This window comes from Diospyros lotus, chromosome 14 (genome assembly GCF_014633365.1).
Source record: "Diospyros lotus cultivar Yz01 chromosome 14, ASM1463336v1, whole genome shotgun sequence".
Lineage (NCBI taxonomy): Eukaryota > Viridiplantae > Streptophyta > Magnoliopsida > Ericales > Ebenaceae > Diospyros > Diospyros lotus.
The window spans coordinates 14,397,173-14,417,060 of record NC_068351.1 but is presented as its reverse complement, the minus strand read 5'-3'; the positions used below and the strand labels follow the sequence as shown (position 1 = coordinate 14,417,060).

The window sequence follows — 19,888 nt, the reverse complement described above, 5'->3', positions numbered from 1 at the left end:
GCTAGTAGCTCCTTATCATATGTACTTAGCCCTTGATGCCTTAGAGCCAAGGCTTGGCTCATAAAAGCCAAAGGTCGCCCATCTTGGGATAGAATAAACCCCATACCTGTGCCACTCGCATCTGTCTCTAAGGTAAACGGTTTGTTGAAGTTAGGAATGTCAAGTATAGGCACCTGACTCATAGCCTGTTTAAGATTCCCAAATGTAGCTTCTGCTCTTTCACTCCACTTAAAGCCGTCCTTCTTCAATAGGTCAGTTAACGGCTTGCTTATCACTCCATAATTTCTTACGAATCGCCTGTAATAATTGGTCAATCCCAAGAATCCCCTTAGTGATATGACATTCCCTGGTTTAGGCCATGATAACATTGTTGGGATTACATAGATCTCATCATATGCACAGCGGAATTAAAAATTAGTTTGCAGGTATTCCATTTTTCAAAAATTATGATTTACAAATTGAAAACAAAAACGAAAAGTTACCTCTTTGATAAAATCCGATTTCACCGTTAGGTTTCCCACTGTATAATCCTCAAAGTGTAAGATGCCAAGTCGGTCCACCCGAAATCACTTCTATCCAAGAATATCAAAGAGAGTGATAAGTAGAAGAATTTTTTCACAAAAATTTCTAACTTACCTTTTGGATTCACACCACTTCTTCAAATTCTCTCAACTCACAAGTGATTCAAGAGTTTCAAAAGATAGTAAATGAAAGGTTAATGGATCTATTTATAGAGCTCCATTAACCCTACTCTTTTAATGGAAATGAGTTGGGCTTCCTAAGCCCATTCCATTTAATACTATTGGGCCAAGCCCAATCAAATGGAGTTTTTGAATCCAAACCAATAGTGCCATTGGGTTAAGTCTAATGTGCTAGCAAAAGGCCTAATCCAATTAATGATTAAATAATTATATTCACAATATAATCATTTAATTATTCTTATTTATCCAATAAATAAATGTACTATAATTAGTAATTATAAAATTACTAATTTATCCATCTTCTCTTTGAAAATGATTTCTTTTAGGTGGGACTTTCTGAGTTCACAAATAAATTGGCAACGAGAATAATCAACGATTAATTCTCGTAAATCATGAGTGACACTTAGCAATATGTCATGATTACCCAATTTATTGTGAAGCGGGCATTGTAAACCTTTTACTATGTTACCATGCAATACGGTCCTTCTATCATCCTATATCTCGACAAGATATGAGATCATGGTCAGTAGGTCGAATCTCTTAATCTCGTCATATGATCAAATCCAAAATCAATCTTGACTAATTATGATACAACCCTTATGGAACAAATTCCATTGTCATATTACCTCAGCCAAGGATTTATTGTCAAGTGATTACTAGATCGCATAGGATATATTCCTCAAAAATCTCGAGGTGATAGATTTCATGTCTGATGCACACATGCCTCATGTATCACTGAATCAAGCACATAGATACGTATGATTATTCTTGATTAGAACAACCACATAATATCGCTGAAATTCTAATTCACCAATACATAGATATTCATATCATCTCAGGTCTAAGCACTAGTTGCACAATCACAGCTAACATTAAATCATTGACCCCTGAGAAATAACCCATGTGATTTAATGTTAACAGTCCCGTTCAGTGAACTCGTTTTTGTAACGAACACCTACACATCTTCCTTCTATATCTCATACAGAATGGCATGAGACTCACCAACCTTATCTTTCAGTATCTCATACTGAATAAAGAAGAAGACGATGTGTTGGCCTTTACAAGTTGCTACTATCCAGATTATGAATTCTAGGGCCAGGAACATGTTTATAGTATAACGAACTGTGGATTATTCGTAACTTGTTTTCTTAACTCTTAAGAATGGTATCCATTCCTTATTATACTAATGGATATATGTTTTATAATTTAAACCATATTGCAATTTAAATAAAACATAAACTTGTCATTTAAATAATATTTAAAGAATTACAAGATCGAGTTCCTTTGTGTGACTAGAATTGGTCTTTAGGGCTCATATCTAACAAACATTGACGATATCTTCTTAGGATCAGTGCTAACTCCAGCACTAGAGATCACATAGCCTAGGTACTCCACCTACGTCTAAGCAAAGGCACATTTGGACTTTTTGATGCACAACCGATTGAGTCTAAGGACTTGAAATGCAGTTCTAAGGTGCTCTAGGTGTTGGGTGAAAGAGGGGCTATAGATTAGGATATCATCAAAGAATACCAAAACAAATTTGCGGAGGTAGGGTTCAAAGATATAATTCATAAGGGCTTGGAAGGTTGCGGGAGCATTGGTTAAACCGAAAGGCATTACGGTGAATTCATAATGCCCATGGTGAGTTCTAAAAGCGATCTTAGGAATGTCAGTGGGGTTCATCCGAATTTGGTGATATCCGGACCTTAGATCAAGTTTAGAAAATATCGAGGCATTAGTTAGTTCATCGAGTAGATCTTCAATGATAGGGATAGGGAATTTATTTTTAATGGTGATGCTGTTGAGCTAGCGGTAATCAATGCAGAAGCGCTAAGTTCCATTCTTTTTCTTAACTAAAAGGACGAGAGATGCAAAAGGACTTCTGCTAGGTCGGATCAAGGATTGATCGAGCATTTCTTTGACCAAGGTTTCAATCTCGGTTTTAAGTTTAGGAGGGTACCTATATGATTGAATATTGATGGGTTCTGTATTTGGCTGTAGGGGAATTGTGTGATCAAAGGGTCTCTTAGGGGGTAGGCTGTTAGGTTCTGCAAATAAGTCCCCAAACTCAATAAGTAGTGCATCAAGAGAAGATAATTCATGTACCTACCATTGGCTAGTCGCGGGGATACTGTCGCCCATCAAACGTTGGCCTCCTTGTTCTTCTTGATCAACATAAGCCTCAATGGTAAAGAGATGTGCAACCTTCTTCCTCTGATCAACTTGCACACCCCTATCTCAACATTTCCTTGCAACATAATTCTCTTGTCTCCCCTGGCCAATGTAACCTCCATTTTGTTAAAGTCAAAGCTGATGGGACTGGCCTCTCTCATCCAATCTACTCCCAACACTATTTGGCAACCCCCCAATTTTAGTAATCTAAGATCAGCTTCAAAGGATTCCCCTTGCATTGTCCAACAAAACCCCAGACATGCCAACTTACTCAACACTTGACTTCCGTTAGCCATTATCACCGCCAATGGTTGAGTGTTGGATAACTCACACTTCATCTTCCTTGTAGTTCCCTCGTCGATGAAGCTATGTGTGCTCCCACTGTTGATCAACACCATGAGTGACCCCTCTGGTACCTTCCCTTCCACCTTGATTATTTTACTGCTAGCCACCTCTTTTATAGCATGGAGAGAGATGGTGCCATTGTCCTCCTCTTCTCCTTCCTCTCCAGCCACCAAATTTTCCTCCCCTGTATCATTCTCCACTTCACCTCCTTCCAATAATAACAATTGTCTGCCACAGTGATGCTCGGGGTAATACTTATCTCTGCATCTGTAACACAATCCCAGAGGCCTCTTTGTCTCCATTACTCTTCCTCCTTGCTGCATCGCGTTAGTTGGTGACGGTAATGCCGTTGGGGCTGGAACGGATCCATGTCCCCTCGCTTGGGTCCTTTGCACCTTCATTATTGCTTTTACATTCATCTCCTGAAGCAGATCATTCTCTACTACTTCTTGTACTGTTTGGGGCTTGGTCATCTTCACTGCGAACCTTAACTCCTCGTTTAAACCGCTAAGAAAACTTGCCACGAAGTAATCTTCGATCAAATAGGGATTACGGCTCAACATCTGGGACTTCAGCTCCTCGAATTGGAGTTGGTAGTCTTGCATCGAACCATTCTGTTTCATCTTGTTAAATTCCTCCATGATGTCCATGGTTCTCTTCTCCCCGAACCGCTCACATATTCCCTTGACAAAATCCTCCCAATTACAATCTTCCCTCACTTATGACCAGCCTTGGTACCACACATCCCCTACGTCATTCAAATATGCTACTGCCAGGCTGATCTTCTGGTCCTCCGCCACCTGCCAAATAGTTTCTCACATCGACGGAACCTCCAGCGAGGTTTCGCCTCATCAAACACCAGTAATTCTAATTTTGGTAAGGGAAAATTAGAATTCACCTAAGTTTCTAGTCTCCTTCCCATTCCGCTGTCTTCCAATACTGTCGGATCACCCTCCGCTTCCGATGAGCCAACCATTCTCCGGCTCGTACCGACTCCTGGTAAGATTGGATTCGATCTTTCTCTCAGAGGAAAATCTGGAGATAGTCTCACCCGAGCCTAACTCGAGAACATAAGCATAAATTGTTGCATCTGATCACGCAGCATATTGCTTTGCTCTCTCATCTTTTCTTTGATTTGGTTGCGCATATCCCCACGCAATCGATCTGTTACCTCCTCCAACCTCCGATCAATCACCGAACCTAATGACTCCTCCATTGATCCAACTCGAGCCTAGACATCCATCACCGTAGCCGACACTTGCTGAAGCTGCAGTTCCATTTGCTTCATGCGAGTTCCATCCGCCATTGTTATTGTCTTCAATTCCTTGGGAGAAAGGAGCGAATGCTTTGATACCAATTGTCGTATCCTCTTGGATCCGACAGGGGTTCTTCTTATGAGAAAGTTTAGGCGGGAATCAGAATAGTAGGGAAAGAGAATGGAGAAGAATTGAGAGGGAGAGAATTGTAGAATTAGGGGGAGAATTTGAATAGGAATCAATTCAAAAGTGTTCGATGCTTACAATTATATTGGGTCGAACTTTATATACTCGGTTCCCAGCGGTTGGCGCCAACAAAATGGCCCTATTACCACATTCAATCTTCTATAGAATTCTAGTAATGACACCCGCCTCTCTTATTATGCATTTATCACAGTAAGCTCCCCTACGTACACGACAGACTAATATCAGGAACCTCTTCTTTGTCAGAATCCTCTGTGTCTACCTTCTGCAAGGTGCAAGAAATTATAGGGAAAATGTACTTTTTATGCTGAAAAGGCTCTCAATGGTGAATATACTAACATGCACTTGTTAGAAAAATATATTAAAATTTTTCTTCAATGTACTCAGTACTCTTTTCCCTTCATTCTCTGATTTAAGATTGTTAGCCAAACAATAATTATAATTATAATACTGTAATTATTGCTAAAAAATATAATTATAATATTGTATTTAAACCAGCATGATAGAAATATTGAAATAATCCAATACTGCACAAGGGAAAATAAAAGCACAACAGTATATAAAGGAATGGTAAAACCAAAGCCTATGTAACACACAATTTCCTTAAAACAGATTCATCGCCTCACCGAAAGTGCTAGAGGCTAATTGGCGTCTATTTCTCAGGGTTCAACAGTTTACAAATTGAGAAGTTAGCACAAACTTCAAAACCTAACAATGAATTGGAACACTAGTTGAACAATATTAAAATTGTAAAAGTATGAGCATTTTTAGAAAATAATTCTACTATCAATTCTCTCATCTTTTTTAATGAAGTAAGCCCTTTATTTATAGAAGAGGAAGAAGAGAAGAGGAAGAAGGAAGAAAAAAGAAAAGAAGAAGAAGGAGAGAAGAGGGAGAAGACATGGGAGGCTTTGCTGCCTCCCTCAATTATATATTTATATATATATAATATCTTTATAATATATAATAAAGTAGGCCCCTTTCATATATATATTAATAATTGAAATAATAACTTATATAGTACTCTGCATTATTAATTTCAATCAGCCGCTTCGCACAATGTACCCTCATAATTTAGCGCATAGTGCACATCTTATATTTTTTTCTTTCTTTAACTTTTACAATAATATAAATTATATATTATATTACACATTTCTCAAACAATTTTTCATTCACTAATCTATCAATTTGGACATGTGAATATACGAATATTCCAAATTTTCCAACAGCACTAGCCAAAACTATCAAAAGAAAACACCTTTAACATAATGAGGTGATCTTCTAAATAATATATGGTAAGGCATCTTTCAAGCTCAAAAAATAGAAAATTAGCACATGACAAAAATTTGCAGAATTCGAATATATGCCTTGCCAAATATAAAGCTATACATGTCATTTACTAAGATTTTAGAGAAATACAATAAGCCATATAAAGCACTAATCATGAAACCTTGATTGTTCAAATTAGAACAATCACATGACAGAACCTCAACAAGATTTGGCTAATAGAAATTGCCTTGCAACTATGAAAATGGTATTTTGACTCCCAAGCTCATAGAAAAGGTAGCTTACGTATGCTACCAGCATCATGCAGCTGCAAAATGTTGGAGAAGATAACACTGACTTCCCAACATGAACCTCTGTCTGTGTGTACTAAAGTACTTGTGGAAGCAATATGGTAATAAAATCCATAAACAGCAATCCTGATTTCATCAAGGCAGCTCCCTATTTTAAAACATTTAAATAGAAATCAGATTTCCTCTCTTTTACCATTTTTTGTAGGGGGAGAGGTACAGGCAGGCATTCTTATAGAGGTGCCCTACATATTGATAATTGATTCAGCGGCATCAAGATTATAAGAAATTAAAGACCACCCAATTCAATCATGATAATCTGTACCTTGTTGAAATGTTGCAGTGCCTGGTGATGAATGATACAGCAAGTGAAGAAGCCACAGCCAAGCACTGATAGCATATTCGACAGGATGGTGCCCAATAATAATTGTTGAACTACCTTAACCATTCCCTTCTTCAGTGCATACATTGAAATTATAATATCTGTTAAGTTGCCATATACAGCATTTATAAAGGTCGCACCTGCAGATTCAACCAGAAACTTCTTGCCAGAGATACTCAGAAACAAGTGGACTAAATTGAGAAGAATATTTGGGCTACTGTAAGTCATTCAAATAAATAATTAAGATTTGGAAGTTTAAGTTTCATATGTCAGCATACCGTGTTATTTCAACCAAGATATATGTGCATTACCATTGCCTAAACTTGTGCATAAAACCATCTGTTTGCCCTGGCATACTGCAAACTGGAAGCTGTAACTGAATAGATTAATTTTGAGCAACAAAATTAGAGTTCCATACAGAAAACTTTCAGATTTAGATAATATATATGCCAGATAAAAATAATTGGCAGTATTATTACTAAATATGTAAAATTCATATTCATGCTAATATCAATAACAAGACAACACGACTGAACCCAAATAGTAACTATGGCTCTTGGTCTGAACAATGTCCTAGGCATAGGGTCTATAGGGGCAACAGGGAATGTTTGAGCAAAATTGTTATTCCTGAAAATATATCCAAACTCATATCATTATGGACCAAGAACATGTACAACAAAACATACTGTATCTTCATTGGATCCTTGGAAGGACAGGGTTGTAATCTCACCAAATATATAAAATCTTAGGACCATATTATGTTCTGTTATAAAAATCTTTTAGAATTGCCTATGAATAACCGGATGAGGTGTCATTTACTTAGAAGAAGAAGAGATAAATTGCCAATTTTACCTATACATGATTCTTTTTCTAGAAGTCATTACTGTTAAGTAGTACTTTAATAGAAAAAAAAGTTTGGAGGAAATAACTTCAGAGATGGTGTGCATTTGGCCAAAAAATTTCTCATATTTGTAGTAAAAAATAGCATTATTATCCCGTCACTTCATTAGAGTACAGTAAGAAGCCTGGGGAGAAATGCATTGTTTTAGGAGACAGCATATCTAGTGTAAAGCATTTTTTTATATATTATTTATTGCTTGTCCATCAGCAGAATCTTAATAATTTGCACATTTAGGAAGGGACAGGTGGGTGTATCCAAGTTTAACAATTTACATCATGAGAATGTTTATTGTGTCAAACAATTAGATTGTTGCATCCAATATTCTGGTTTTACAGTTTATTTTTCATGGTAAATCACAAGTAATAAAACAATAAACATACCAGTAGGTCCTGTATAGAATTCTAGTTGCCTGTGTCACATGTGATAAGTATCTTAGTTTGTTATGAAAGAAAGGAGAATTAAAATACCAATGACAGGTTGAGAAACCAGAACTTACTCAGTTGTATAACCTAGTCCGTCAGCTAAAGCTGTCATGCCCAGTGAAGCAAAGAAGAAGACTGCTCCCTGTAAGAATAAACCAAGAGGAAAGGAATCAGGAACCAAATCATGAAGGTAATTACTTTGAGAGCAAAGTGATATTGGAACGTCACACTACTTTCATGGTCATAAATCATCTAACAAGGTCATGGGTCAACACTCTATAGAAAATCCAAAGGGTTGCAAAATGCATTAATGAAGCCAACCACTTCAGATTTTCTTGAAATTCAAATTCAAAAGAAAGACGAAATAATTGCTGAAATCCACACTTCTACCTTGCTTCCAGTAAAATAATCCAGCAATATTGCCAGGGGTCCAAAAGGAAGCAAGATGTTAATCTTGGGTTTGAGCAAGAACCTGTAAATTGGGAAGGTTTGCAGGTGAAATATTGGGTGCCTCTAAGTCAAAAGTACATGATCTACATCTAGCTTGAGATGAGCATAAAGGGATCTCCCCATCAGACTCAAGGTCTTTCTTCTCTTCTCCAGGTTCCATCTGGTCACATTCAAAACTCATTAATCAAGCCAAGCAGTTATAAAAAGAAATCTGAGTGAAACACGATAGTTTTTTGAAATTCTGAATCAAGTTATATCAACTCAGGACCTGCATTCATGGATTGCCTTATCATCAATGTACTTAGTCAACTGAAAGTGCATAATCACAATACAATACAGACAGACAATGCAGTTCTTTTTCTTTTTTAGGTTAATAGACAATGCAGTGCATTTTGAGTCTACTTATATGTTGGGAATGACTGCAGTGCTTCTAAAAGATTGTCACTTGTTCCACAAAAGCAAAATTCAAATTAACAACCAGGAAAATAAAATTCTTACCATAAAATGATTCATTCTGTTCCATTCTCCATAGAATAATAACAATCACATCATTATTCTATTCTCCATATGAAAAAAAAAAAAACATAATAATCTGTTCCTGCCTTTAAGGGCCATTGTTGATTGCTCCTGTAAAAATTGACGAAGATTTCAGGATGGCATTATATCCATTTTCCCATTACATTTTCTTTGAAAAAGTTATGGCTCTGCTGGCCCCTTTATAGGCATCCCTAGTATAGTTTTAAGTGACCATACCTTGGTAATCTGAGAGAGGATGTAATCAGGTTATTAAGCTTGTGTGTCCATGGAGTGTGCCATGACTCGATAACTAGTGTCATCTAAGTAAGAGAGTAACCAATTATTTGGAGTTATTAGACTTGTGAGGGTTTCTTGTTTTGTCAGTCCAAAATTGTGTCATGAGAGGTTGATAGCTATTTTGTTCAAAAGCTACATCTTCATTCACTGAGTGGATTTCTACCATTATTGTGGAATCATTCACATGGGTCCATAAAGACCAAACCACTCTAAATTTCTGTTCTCTTTCTCGTGATTTCAATGCGTGATCGCATCCTATACAGGGAACAATTCTGAGACTAAATTCCAACGGAATGATATTTATAGCAATGTTAGAAGAGAAAGCACAAATCGAACATAGTCCTAATCAGAAAATTTCTATATCTCGCTTCTGGCCAAAAGAAAAGGAAAAACCAAAATCTGAAAATCATAGCTCTAGAAAAGCACTACTCGATAAATGTTCAAGAACACAATTTACAAGAATGTAAAGGAATGAGAGAATCGGCAAGGGAAGAGAAGCAACTGGCGTCCAAGTAGAAGTAAAAATTACCTGATGGATCCAGGAAGGCTCTGGGGGTTGAAACGATCAATTGGTACAGGCACAGCAATTGAAGTTAGCGCATATACCGAGTCAGTCAGAGAGAGGGAAAGTGGAAGGTCAGCTGAAGGGGCTCAGTGTTTGTTTCTTCAAATGATTGTTCCTCTGTTTTGCTAGAAGGAAGAATGTTCTGTGAAATGCTATTGGGAACTTCAATTTATTTATTAATGTTTAATTTGTTCCAGCAAAATGAGAATGTTTTCCAATAAAGCAACTAACAAACCATCAAATTGCAATTTTATGTTTGTCGCATGTTCCATTTCATTTGTTATATTTGGAGGTAGATTCCCTACCAAATTCAACAGTAACTAACCACAATATTTGATTAGGATTACCTCCCTGCAGCTGGGCCCCGCCCAATTTTTTACGGGCCCAGAACAGACCAAGAGGCCGTGGGCCGGGAGTTTTTTTTTTTTTTTAATTATGTAGACATATTTAAAATGTCTATTGTACCCATTAACATTTATATTCAAATATCCTATTTAAATATGTAAAATTTACCTCAATAGTTAATATTCAAATTTAAACATTGGTGTATCTATTTCAGATATATATTTATTTAGTATCTAAGTATATAAATAAAACTCAAATTTCAAATGTTACATCCCTAAAATTTAAATATGGGAATTAAAATTCATATTTGAGTTGAAAGAGTGATTGATTTATTTTAATTAGTGAGTATTTGATTCATTTTAACAAAATTTAACTTTTAGCCCGCAAGCCTAAAATCTCTAAACCTAACACAATGACTTGTTAATGGCTCTGTGTGAGTCTCATTTGACATCCTATTTCTCTATGAACTACAATATTTGATGTTTCTGTTTATAATATGAAATCTTTCTCTGTCAACAATTGAAGACAAATTTTTTTCAAATTATTGTTAAATTTGATGCGACTTTTTTTAATATTTATTTTAGGCAAATTACACTTTTAACATTTCTTAAATGAAATTGAAGATAAAGCTTCATTGAAGATACAGCAGCCCCTTGGTTTTCAAAAATTATGCTAACCTCTATTTAAAAATGTGAAATGACTATTTCACCCTTTCTCTTTCCTCTCTTAATAAAAATTATATAATATATATATATATATATATTATAAACAATATCAAAAGTGACATGAACATTATTTTGATGACTCGTCTGTAGAAGACAGAAAATGACCAATGAATAATGAGACAAAATCAAATCAAACTTCTACCAAAATTCAAAAGAAAATAATAATAATAATAATTACATTAATCAAGACTTTTACCTGGACAGATGTGAGTCTTTTTTTTTAATATAAGCTAAGTCTTCTCAAAATGAGTTTTAGCAATCTTATAATAATTGACGTTTGACACTCATTCATTCATTTGTTAAGGCAAAAGCCTCACCACCCACCCATGCCAATGCTTACGTGGGTGCTTAGGCTTTTAACTTGACAAATGTGTGTTAATTATTATTATTATAAAAACATAAAATACCCTTGAGAAGACTTAGCATTGAAAACATCACCCAAATAAGAAGAAAGAAATATATACATGCTGCAACCGACACCTTCATTATTAATTATTATTAAGTGTCAAAAAGAAATAGCAAGTCTTCTTACAACTAAACAAGAATGGAAAAAGTTTAAAAAGAGTTAACCTTATTCTGACTCACTCAAACGGGAAAATTCTCCCCAAAGTCTGATCATGAGAAGACATCACACTTTCTTACCAGCGGGTGTTAATCAGCATGATTATAATTTGGGAGGCAAATTGCAGAGAGGCACGTGGCAGGGGCACATGGTTGGTGGGGGGGGTTGCCATGCATCATGATCATGATATTGATATTGATACCGATACTAGGAGCAGGAGGAGGAGGATTTGATTTGGAAGGTTTGCTGGCGGGCGTTGTTTTGAGCTTTGTTTGACTTGCGTCCGGACATAAGCGAAAGCCCATATACTACGAGGGCGGTGCTTTTGCTTCAAGCTTCTTGCTGATTCATATCATATATATTCATATGCGTGTCTGTCATGTGGCTGCATCTTGCTTTTTGCCACTTGCCCCATTTAATTAGGTAATCTCCATCCACCTCCTCCTTTCACACACACACTTTCTTATAATTCATGTCACCGGCTGTATTTTATACTCTAATTCATTTTATTATTATGAATGCATAATATCTCGTAAATTATGTATGTTGTGTTATTATCATTAATCATATATATAATTATTCTAATAATCAAGATAGATTAGTGGCATGACAGTCTCATAAGATTAAACTACCCACTTAAATAGTTTCACATTTTCTTTAAGTATACCTTTTTTTAACTCCCATGTGTGTATGTTGGAAGTAATTATTAACCTGATTTTCTCTAATTAGATGTCTCCATCTCATTTGGGTCCTTTTGTTGATATGAATGAATTCATGAACTCCCTAGTCCCTACCACCAACGTCATTTTCTAATTTTAATGTGCTTCGTCATGTATGTATACACACATACATACATGTAAATGTGAACGCTCTCTCTCTCTCTCTCTCTCTCTCTCTCTCTCTCTCTCTCTCTCTCCTGTCACACCCATCAACTGTTCGGTGAGATGCCTGAATGAAATGTTCCCATTATGGCATGAAGCAGCACAATTAATTAATTCCCCAACAAAAAACGGAAAATATATTTTCACTTGAAGAATATCTTTTCATGTAAAATATAAAAAAAAAACAAATCTGATCTGAGGATGTTACTAGCAATTTCCGTATATTATCTGCTCACTAATCACTACGCATTTATAACAATGGATGGCCAGAACAGAAGCCGCAATCTCGGATCCTAAAGCCACTCTCCCATGGTAAATTCGGATTAGTGGATTAAATAAAATAAATTTATAATTAAAAAATCAAACATCACATACCATTATATTAATAATTAACTTTTCACACTGAGATTGAGAATTAAAATTTGTAATTGTTATTATTATAAAAATTACATATTTTTCTAAACGAATATTATCATCATTAGGGTAGGAGTCTAGTGAGTGAGAGGTGATACTACCAATAAGCCAAAGATGTTAAATTCCAACCTCTTGGTAACCGTGGTTAAAAATGGTTGGATAGCCGGCAAAATTCACACCAATGGCCAACTCAATTGAAACAGCCAACAAGATATCATCATTAGGCCCTGCAACTTTTCCATGCTGAGAATGGATTCTCTAACACTGTTTCAGAACCATTTCACGCTTGCAGTTGCAGAGAGAGGGGGAGAGCATCACCAACCAAGATAACATTTTTTTTTTTTTTGAAAAGGAATATTTAAAACCTTTCCAAAAACACACCAATCTCAGAGAAAATGAACAGCAAAGGTACCATCATGTTTTAAGATACCATCATTATGAATTTCAATAATGAAGAAGATGCAACCTTTAAATCTAAATACGAAGATTTTCTAAAATACCAACAAGATCTTGACTAGTTTTGAACTTCTCTAGCTAGTTAAGAGTGCATGATGCATCCATCTTTGAACACTCGAGGAAAAGAAGATAAAAGAGTTTCTAAGACATGGAAAAAAGAATATGTTCAAAATCAATCCATGAGTATAGATTCGCACAATCATTCTTATCTCCATGATGACGACAGATATGGGAGAGAGATTCATCATAATGACTTTCCAATCAAACCCGGAATTTTTAGCCTAAAGATTCATCATTTGTTTGATCTTTTTCAGTAAATAACCCGGCAAGAAAATTTAACCAAAACAGGAAAACATTTTAAACAGATTGCCCAGAAATCGAATACCCAAATCCAATCTGTGAAAAACAGGAGGACATGTTCATAGATTGGAGCCATTCTTGAAAGATGGATTTTCCTTTTGTGGTAAACATTATCAGGAAGATGCAATGATTGATTGATTGATTGAAACCTCAAAGTAACAGACTTCCTCCATTTTCTCTCATTCTTAATCAAAATTCTCCAACCCCTTCATAAGAAAATTACAGGATTTCATAAGAACAGTAAATTCAAGAAGCAAATAGTGGAGGTGGAGGTAGTAGTTGGTGAGGCTGATGATGAACCTGATTGTTGTTAATGAAAGGGTGCCGGAGCAATTGGCCGGCGGTCCATCTCTTCGCCGGATCCATCTGCAGGCAACAAGATATGAAGTCACGGAACTCTCTCGACGCCGTCGGAGGCGCCTCCGGCGGCTGCGACATGCAGATGGCGCACATGAGGCTCGCCCAATCCCCCTGCCGCCCCACCGCGAACGGGAACCGTCCTAAATAGAACTCCAGAATGCTCACCCCGAAGCTCCATATATCTCCGGCGTAGCCGTCGTACTTTCCGTGGTTAAGATCGGTGTTGATTCTCTCCGGACTCATGTACGCGATCGTCCCCACCGACGAATTACACGGATCCATCGTCTGCGCCAGGATTCTCGACACTCCAAAGTCGGCTATCTTCACCTGTTTCCGCGAGTTGATTAACAGATTCGAGGGCTTGATGTCTCTGTGCACAATCTTCCGTCCATGAAGGTAGTAGAGGCCGGAGAGGACCTGACGGGAGAGATCGGCGAGAGAGCGCTCGTGGTGGATGTGAGTGCCTTCGAGAGATCCACCGTCCATGTACTCGAGGAGGACCTGGATCTCGCCCGCGTGGTCGAACATGTCGTGGCACTTGACGACGCTAGGGTTGTCGACGTCGCGGAGGATCTCGATTTCGCGGCGCATCTGGCCGAGGACGGAGTCCTCATGGTTGCCGTGGATCACCTTCAAGGCGTAGAGCTTGCCGGTGCGGCGGTGGAGCACCTTGTAGACCGTGCCGCCGCTGCCGCTTCCGATTCTGTTGATCCGCTCCAGCTCCGAGAAGCTAACAGTCGAGTTCGAGGACCGTAAAGGGGCCGAGCTCGGAGGTAGAGGAAGTGGCACGGCCAGAGTCGGGCTCCGCTGTGGGAGCGGTAAGGTCAAGTCAGATCGCCGCCGTTGACGATTGCGGTTGGAGGTGCCGGAGGTCGGAGGCGGTGGCTGATTTCCCCTCATAACTAATTACGCTTCTCTCTACTCGCTTTGTTTCTGTGTTGGTGTTGGTGTTGGTATCAACGAATCCTTTCAAGAATAACAACACCACAATGAAGAAGTAGAAGAAGAGGAAGAAGTCATTGTCTGGGTGAAGTTCGTATGGTGATTGATCGATTTCTTCAACAATTTTCAGAAATCCAATTGAATGCGTGTTTTACTGCAGTAGAAGAGAGAGATAAGGAGCAAAAAGGAAGCTATGAGGAGAGCCAAAGCCAAGACGAGAACGAAATGGGGAAGAAGAAGAAGAAGAAGAAGAAGAGAGGGGTTGATGTTCACACAGAGGGAATCGAGATTTGAAGGAATGGGAAGGAGGGCAAGTCACCCGTCGTTGAGGATCTGATGTCACCGTCCAATCACACTCAACCCAAGCCAATAATCTAACGAGGTTACCACCTCGACTTTACAGATATAATAATGGATACCCTAACATTTGGGGGGTACTTGTCAAAGCTATATATATTATGATCGCCAGAGTTTTATCACAAAAATAATATATATATTTATGAGAATATACAACTAAAATACTTAAATGTTTGTTCCATATAGGTAGAATAATAATGGAGATAAGATAACGTATCTTATTCAGACATAATTTTATATATTTAATTATATATTATAATTAATATATTAAAAAACATTTAAATAAAATATATCCTTATAAACTTCCAATTTAACTTAATTATATTTTTTTTCTAGCTCACCCTTGTCGTCAACAAATTAAAGCAATATTTTTTTATTATTTAATATATTAAAATATTATAATTATTGTCTTTTTACTTTTTGTCTTATAATAATGTCAAGTTAATTTGGTTCGATCTTATTAAATCAAATATCAGACCACATCATCAGAGTGGGATCAGATTGAGTTAATTTGGTTCAGTCTTATTAAATTTACATGTATATATAGCAGAAGAAACTAATTATTTTTCTTATATTTTTATATTTTTTTTGTATCCATTTAAATTTTTCATCATTTCAATTACATTTTTAGGCCATACATGTTCGAATCAATTACATATTTCACCAGAATTGAATTAAAACATGCAATACACATGCACTGAAATATCTAAATTATTCTTAGTAATTGATTGTCGTCAACCATCTACAATCGTTGTCGAATGCATCAATCATTGTTTTCGATCGTCGCGACTATTCCCTTGTCTTCTCTGATCATCGTGACCGACTATCAATCTTTTCTTGTCGACCAAACCTCTTGTTTCATCTTCTCTGGTCATAGTCTTCCTAGTTAGCGGTGCCTCAGACCATCTATCTTCTTCTTCAGTTGTAGTAACCAACCATTTGTTCGACAGGTTTGTTTTCCCCCATCAAGAGCTCCTTTGCCTTTTTGTCTTTTGCCACCACCAATGTCTTTTTTTATCATTTATTGCCCTCCCCATACTCGAGAGTCATCTTCATCTTTTGCCACAACTTTTGGCCTACACCTTATCTTCCATCCTTTGTATTTGTCGCCAGCTACTTCTTGTATTGCCACACCGCCTTCTTAGGCTATTTGCTAGTCACTATCTCTATCACACCTTCTCCTCCATCATTTGTACTTATCACTAGCCACATCTCATACCTTGTCACTGATTGCTTCTTATCTCGCCACACTGCCCACGCAAACCTATTGCCAACCATCTTTGTCAATCTCTTACTCTTTACAAACTCCGTTCGTCCTAATTCATTTTCTTTTCCATCATTTATATCTCAATCATCACTAGCTACTGAAGGAAGAAGTTATAGTAGAAATGGTGATCGACAACGAGGGTTTGCACGAGCGTGAGAGATAATTTAGCTATTTTAATGCGCATGTGTTGCACGCTCTTGGTGAGGTGTGCAATTGACTAAAAAATGAATGGTTAAGAAGTATAATCGAAATAACAAAAATTTTAAATAGTTACATAAAAAAAATATAAAAATACAAAAACAAAAATATATATAGAAGATATGTTGTATGTACATGTTGTATTGCTGATGTTTAGAGTATGTTGCATTTACAACAACACAAGTTATATATAATATATTTGTAGCGATAAATACTTAATATTTACTGTTATAAATACCATAAATACAGCAGTTGTATTGCTGAGCAATGCTTCGTGTATATATAAATATATATATAATAATTAATTCAGTCTTCTATCTAAAATTTACATGTATATATTATATATAATACTTTATCTGGTATTTCATCTAAAATCGAAAGCTAGATGGAATTGAATCAAAGACCCATTTTTTAAGATTTTTAAGTAAAAAATTAGACTGAATTTATTTAATATTGAACCAAATAAAAAATTTCAATCCAATTCATTTTTCAAAATCAGCTTATATATGCTCTAAAAGAGCATAACTAAGTGAAACTAAAATTTGGGTCTATTATTGTATTTTTACTAAATTAATATATCTTTGATGTATTTCTAGGCACGTGGATGGTGGAGCCTTTCGGAAGGCTGCGATCCTCTGCGTTGGGCCTCAGTTACTTCCGATGGGATTCACTTCTAGAAGGTGGGCTGGCCTAGGCCCTAGGGTACAACCTTCCCTTAACCAAAAGGAATATATATTAGCAACATTAATATTATTATTTTTATAAAAAAAAAGAAAAGGAAAGAGATTGTATTGTAAGAAAATGATAATGGGAAAAAGGGACGCTAGCGTGGGGGCTGGCTGAGTTTGGTGATTGTAGGCGTCAATGATGACGGACGGAGACGGAGACGGAGACGCAGACGGTTCCTTCGATTAATTAGCCAACTCTTATCCTCTACCGTCTCCACTACATCCTATAATTAATATTTGAGTTATGCTATTTATTATGACGAGGGGCAATTAAATTACTAAAATGCCCTAATGATAAATAACTCAAATGACTCAAAATTATTTCTCTCTCTCCCTCTGTCTCACACACGACCGATTATCTCTCTCTCTTGCTCTCCCTCTCGTAGACATTGTCACCTTCACCCCCACCTCATTTCACGACACCGTCGGCTCCACTCGCCTCTCCCTCTCTGAACATTGTCGCCTCAGTCGTCGAACACTGTCGGCCCCACCCGCCTCTCTTTCTCCGAAGATCACAACCCAGTCGCCAACCACGCTTCTCATGGCCATTATCTGTCTGTCTGTTTCTCTTTCAATCTATTTCTTTCTCTCTCTCATTCTGACGACACCATCTACCTCTCTCTCTCACAGCCATTGGGGTTGAGAGAGTAGTGGACACCTCCATTAGAGCGATGAGGAAGCCTTTCTTAGGGGTCGTCGCCAACGCTTAGTGTTGGGTTGAGATAAGTGATGAAGTTTTCATGGCATCGATATTTTGGTGAGATGGAGAAGAGAGAACGATAATGGTATCGTATGCAATGCACTGGGTTTGGATTCTCTTAAGCAAATTACAGAAATTGTTGCTACAATGGCATTTGCAAATACGGACATAGACAGATACACCAAGGTAGAGAGAGAAAGAATGAGGACAAAGAGAAGACCATTAACCCATTAACGTCTATTGTCACTGCATCTTTGCCGGTTGAGAAAGAGGGGTTTGGCCGATTTCCCCTTATCCCACCTTCTGTCTACTTCTTTTCATTTAGATCCAATTTATTGACAATTTATCATGATAAATGGCTCCAATTTATATCTCAAATATTACTAAATTCTCGCGATATATCACACATGTAAACCATTATGTGAAACCCTTCCTGTACAAATAGCATAACTCTTAATATTTAGCTTAAACTATGCTCAATATTTTTTTATGATTTGAATTGTTATATGAAAATTTTTATAATTTAATTTTTTTACATGACTATCGCTTTTGTCACAAATAATGTTAATTAAGCATAAACTAAGTTAAATTAAACTAATTTAGCTAAAATTAATCAATAATAAAATCAAAAGTTAAAAAAATAAAAATAAAAATAGTTCGTTTAACTGTCGGAAGGAACCCTCTAGTTGATAGGTTCTTTCCTATTACACAAACCTATTAGCGCACGAAGACAGAGATAGAAAGTAAAAGTCATTGATTAATGCACTAAAGAAATTTATTATCAGACAACCATCATCTTCAACCTCGTTGTCTCGTTGCTAGGTTCTCAACGTCCCTAGATTCAGAACATGGTGCATCAACGATCATCGTTGGGTCACTGTCGTCTCAATGTCCAAATTTGGTTATTGACTATTGATTATGTCTTTTTCTTCTTCTTTCTTCTTCTTCTTCTTCGATGATCATTTTTTTTTCTTTTTCCCTCTCTAATTGGTAGTAAATGTAGAACCCTTCTACACTTTATGGGTTCTAGATTTAAAAAGTATTGACTTAAGTTGTTGATGGTTCTAAATCTGGAACCCTTATCAACTTTAATCAGTAATGGTTTCCAAATTGCGACCTATTAACTTTGACCAACAAAGTTTCAATCTCTAGAATTGTCACCTATCGGTTGGGACTAGTGACAGTTCTAAAGGCTAGAACTTCTCCGGCTAACATTTTTTTTTGTTTTTCATTTCTTATTTTAATTAAATTTAACTTAATTTATGTTTAATAGTTTAATCTAGTTTATTAATGTTAACTGACGTAATTTGTGATGAAAAAGGTGTCCATGCAAAAGGTTCAAAATACAATTAAGGACTTTCAAAATCATTTTTAAAATACAAGGAGTCTCCATCCAAATGACCCAAATTATAGGAGTCCAAGTGCAATTTATGTTAAAATTTATAATGTTTACTCATTAATTTAAATGTCTCACATGAGTCTTAAATTAACGCTTCTTTTAGATTTTATATGATTTTTGTAATGAATAATTGCTTTTTAAAGACAAATAAAATAATGTTAATTATATATTATTAAAAATTAATGTCATATTGTTGAATATATTAGTAAATGACACGTAAGAGTATTATTCAATCAACAGATCTTGTTAGGTTGCTAACTACATCATGCTAAATCTTATGAGTGCAACAAGTTCACATGGTTACTGCTAAATAATCATAACAAATCGGATCGTTCTTCTGGACAGTCAAAACAAAATCAACCAATTCCATCCAACTAGTAATTCAACCCGCTCATCTGACAAAATTGAT

General features: G+C 36.5%; 1 protein-coding gene and 1 long non-coding RNA gene across 5 annotated transcripts; both read right to left on the bottom strand.

The window, feature by feature from the left end:
- Positions 1-5,965: 5,965 nt before the first annotated feature.
- LOC127789831 (uncharacterized) lies at positions 5,966-9,932 on the bottom strand. 4 transcript variants are annotated; one of them, XR_008020664.1, is made up of 5 exons: positions 9,750-9,932; positions 8,430-8,567; positions 6,913-8,099; positions 6,578-6,774; positions 5,966-6,403 (listed from the first exon to the last, which is right to left on the bottom strand). It is a non-coding gene; the product is annotated as an uncharacterized LOC127789831 (long non-coding RNA). The 4 variants fall into 4 exon arrangements; XR_008020666.1 differs by having other exon boundaries at positions 6,578-7,010; positions 8,032-8,099; XR_008020665.1 differs by having other exon boundaries at positions 6,578-8,099; positions 8,348-8,567.
- A 3,500-nt stretch (positions 9,933-13,432) lies between these two features.
- LOC127789504 (mitogen-activated protein kinase kinase 5) lies at positions 13,433-15,153 on the bottom strand. Its single transcript, XM_052318379.1, has 2 exons — positions 13,829-15,153; positions 13,433-13,734 (listed from the first exon to the last, which is right to left on the bottom strand). The coding sequence occupies exons 1-2, from the start codon at positions 14,786-14,788 to the stop codon at positions 13,714-13,716; spliced, it is 981 nt and encodes a 326-aa protein (XP_052174339.1). The 5' UTR covers positions 14,789-15,153; the 3' UTR covers positions 13,433-13,713.
- Between the last annotated feature and the right edge of the window lie 4,735 nt (positions 15,154-19,888).

What these genes read in the sequence shown, in the direction of transcription:
- LOC127789504 (XM_052318379.1), bottom strand. Translation starts at nt 14,788, where the DNA reads ATGAGGGGAAATCAGCCACCGCCTCCGACCTCCGGCACCTCCAACCGC. An exon ending in CTTTCATTAACAACAATCAG is followed by an intron (nt 13,735 to 13,828) that starts GTTCATCATCAG and finishes TTTCTTATGAAG; the next exon opens with GGGTTGGAGAATTTTGATTA.